Source organism: Otolemur garnettii, unplaced genomic scaffold (assembly GCF_000181295.1).
Source record: "Otolemur garnettii isolate 467f Iridium unplaced genomic scaffold, OtoGar3 scaffold00022, whole genome shotgun sequence".
Classification (NCBI taxonomy): Eukaryota; Metazoa; Chordata; class Mammalia; order Primates; family Galagidae; genus Otolemur; species Otolemur garnettii.
The window spans coordinates 18457751-18460561 of record NW_003852417.1 but is presented as its reverse complement, the minus strand read 5'-3'; the positions used below and the strand labels follow the sequence as shown (position 1 = coordinate 18460561).

The 2811-nt window shown below is 45.0% G+C and overlaps 1 protein-coding gene across 1 annotated transcript in view; it reads right to left on the bottom strand.

Annotated features, from left to right (window-relative positions):
• Positions 1-2050: 2050 nt before the first annotated feature.
• GCKR (glucokinase regulator) overlaps positions 2051-2811 on the bottom strand; it is a 26880-nt gene continuing 26119 nt past the window's right edge. The window contains exon 16 of the mRNA XM_023511820.1: positions 2051-2245. Coding sequence (XP_023367588.1) covers positions 2066-2245 — 180 coding nt within the window. The 3' untranslated portion in view covers positions 2051-2065. The remainder of the gene's footprint in view (positions 2246-2811) is intronic.

Sequence of the window (2811 nt, the reverse complement as noted above, 5' to 3'; positions counted from 1 at the left end):
CGCCACCTTAGGTGTACGTCGCTGGCGCCTTAGCCGCTTGAGCTATAGGCGCCGAGCCTGTTTTTTTTTTTTTTTTTTTTTTTTTTTTTTTTTTTAAGACAGAGTCTCACTCAGTCTCACTCAGTAGAGTGCCATGGCGCCACAGCTCATAGCAACCTCTAACTCTTAGGCTCAAGTGATTCTCTTGCCTCAGCCTCCCAAGTAGCTGGGACTACAGGCGCCCAACACAATGCCTGGCTATTTTTGTTGTAATTGTCACTGTTGTTTTAGCTTGCTGGCTGGACCCACCAGCCTCAGTGTATGTGGCTGGTGCCGTAACCGTGCTACAGGCGCCAAGCCCATGAAGACTTGTTTTGCTATTGTGCAAACTGATCCCACCTTCTTTATAGTTCTATTAGATTCCATTAAGGACCCTGGGTTGTTTTAGGGACCTGGTGAATTCTCATTAAAATGTTCATTGATTAATTCCTTTCACAAAGAGTTGCCAGATTCAGCAAATAATAAAAATAGAAGACGTGCAGTTAACTTTCTTTTTAGAGAGGGTGTCTCATTATGTTGTTCAGGCTGGTCTCTAACTCCTGGCCTCAAGCGATCCTCCCACTTCAGCCTCCCAAAGTGCTGGGATTACAGGGGCATGAGCCATCAAACCCAACCTAAATTTAAATTTCAGATAAATATGGAATTTTTTTTTTTTGGTAAAGTATGTCCCATGCAATATTTGGGACATATATGAATTTTGTTTATCTGAAATTCAAATTTAACTGGATGTCCTGTATTTTTATTTGCTAAATCTGGCAACCCCACTTTCATGACCATCTGTTGTGCTATCTGCTCAGCATCCATTCCTCCTCCTTCTGGAATCAGCACCTTGATTTGCTTTTGGAGAACAACTGCTCCCTCATGCTCAGGCCACGAGGCTTGACTGAAGCTCACCTCCCACCCCCTCCTCCTCCATCATCTTGAAGGGAAGACATGTGCACAGTTCTGGGCAGAGCGCTTCTTCCCCAAGAGAATGATAATTGGTTTAGGGACATGCACTCAACCCAAGCCAAGCCAATCAAAGCCCTTCCCCTAGGTAAATGCATAAATCGCAGAGACAGCTCTTTTTTTTCCCTTTTCTTTCTTTCTTTTTTTTTTTAGAGACAGAGTCTCATTTATCGACCTAGGTAGAGTGCTGTGGCATCACAGCTCACTGCAATCTCCAACTCCTGGGCTTAAGGTGATTCTCTTGCCTTAGCCTCCAAGTAGCTGGGGTTACAGGTGCCCGTCACAACACCCAGCTGTTTTTTGTTGCAGTTTGGCCCAAGCCAGGTTTGAACCTGCCACCCTCAATCCCACTGAGTCACAGGCACCGCCCCCACACAGACATTTCTTAACAAATCAGTTAAATTTTTTTAAAAAGAAGAAGAAAAAACACAAGGACAAACTCTTTTCCCAGTAGAGTTGCTACATTAGGATGTGAGGCTGACACTATTGGTGGCCAGTTTGCCACCGAATGGAGAAAACCTGCCTGGGAACAAAAGCAACATGGATAAAAAACAGATCTGAGGCTGAAGGTTCTGGAGCACATTGTTAAGAGTATCTGGATCCACCTGCCCTAGGACTACTCAGTTATATGAGTTTTAATTTGCCTTGTTTAGCTTAAATCAGCATGAACTAGGTTTCTGTCACGTTTATAACTAAAAATCTTGCCTAACAGTTACAGTTTCACAAACATATGCCCATTTATGCACACATACCCCTTACAGCAGCGGTTCTCAACCTGGGGGTTGCGACCCCTTTGTAACAATGAAAATACATCCTGCATATCAGATATTTACATTACGATTCATAACAGTAGCAAAATTAGTTATGAAGTAGCAAGGAAAATAATTTTATGGCGGGCGGGGGGTCACCACAACATGAGGAACTGTATTAGAGGGTCGAGGCATTAGGAAGGTTGAAAACCACTGCCTTAGAGGTAAGAGTGGACCCAACTGAAGGAGAGAGGGCAGCCTATGCCCCTACACATCTCCACGCCTCACCAAAACATCCTCCTATGCAGCCCAGGCCCCAAGACCAGCCCCTACCCAGCCCTGCCCCACCATGTTCCTACCTGCAGCATGGCCAGTGCCCGCCAGAAGAGCTTGGAGTTGCTAATGCGGAGGTCCAACATGTGGTTTTGGAGAATCTTCCCAAGAAGCACATGAGCCCCTGTACTCACTGTATTCAACACCCACTTGGTGCTTAGCTCACGCTGGAACTTCTAAAAAGGGCAGACATACGGGTACTGAAAATTAGAGGACAGAAGAGCAGCAAAGTTTGAAACAGAAAACCAATAGTTGAAAACCAGGGACCAAAATGCACATATCATTTGTTTGAGTAGCTGAGGGTTTAAATGTCAAAACAGTAGGTGTGAACTGGGACTGTGCCAGGCAAATCTGGTGGCCTCACCTGCATGTGGTTTTCTTTGTTAGTTTTCATAGTTTGGGGGGTTTGGGATGTTTTGTTTGTTTGTTTGTTTGTTTGTTTGAGACAGGGTCTTGCTCTGTCACCTGGGCTAGAATGCAGTGGCATCTCATAGCTTACTGTAACCTTAAACTCCCAGGCTCAACAGATCCTCCTGCCTCAGCTTCCTAAGTAACTGGGACTACAGATGTGCACCACCACACTCAGCTAATTTTTCTATTTTTTTTTTGTTGTTGTTGTTGTTGTTGCTGAGACAGAGTCTCACTATGTCGCCCTTCATAGAGTGCTGTGGCGTCACAGCTCACAACAACCTCAAACTCTTGGGCTTAAGCAATTCTCTTGCCTCAGCCTCCCAAGTAGCTG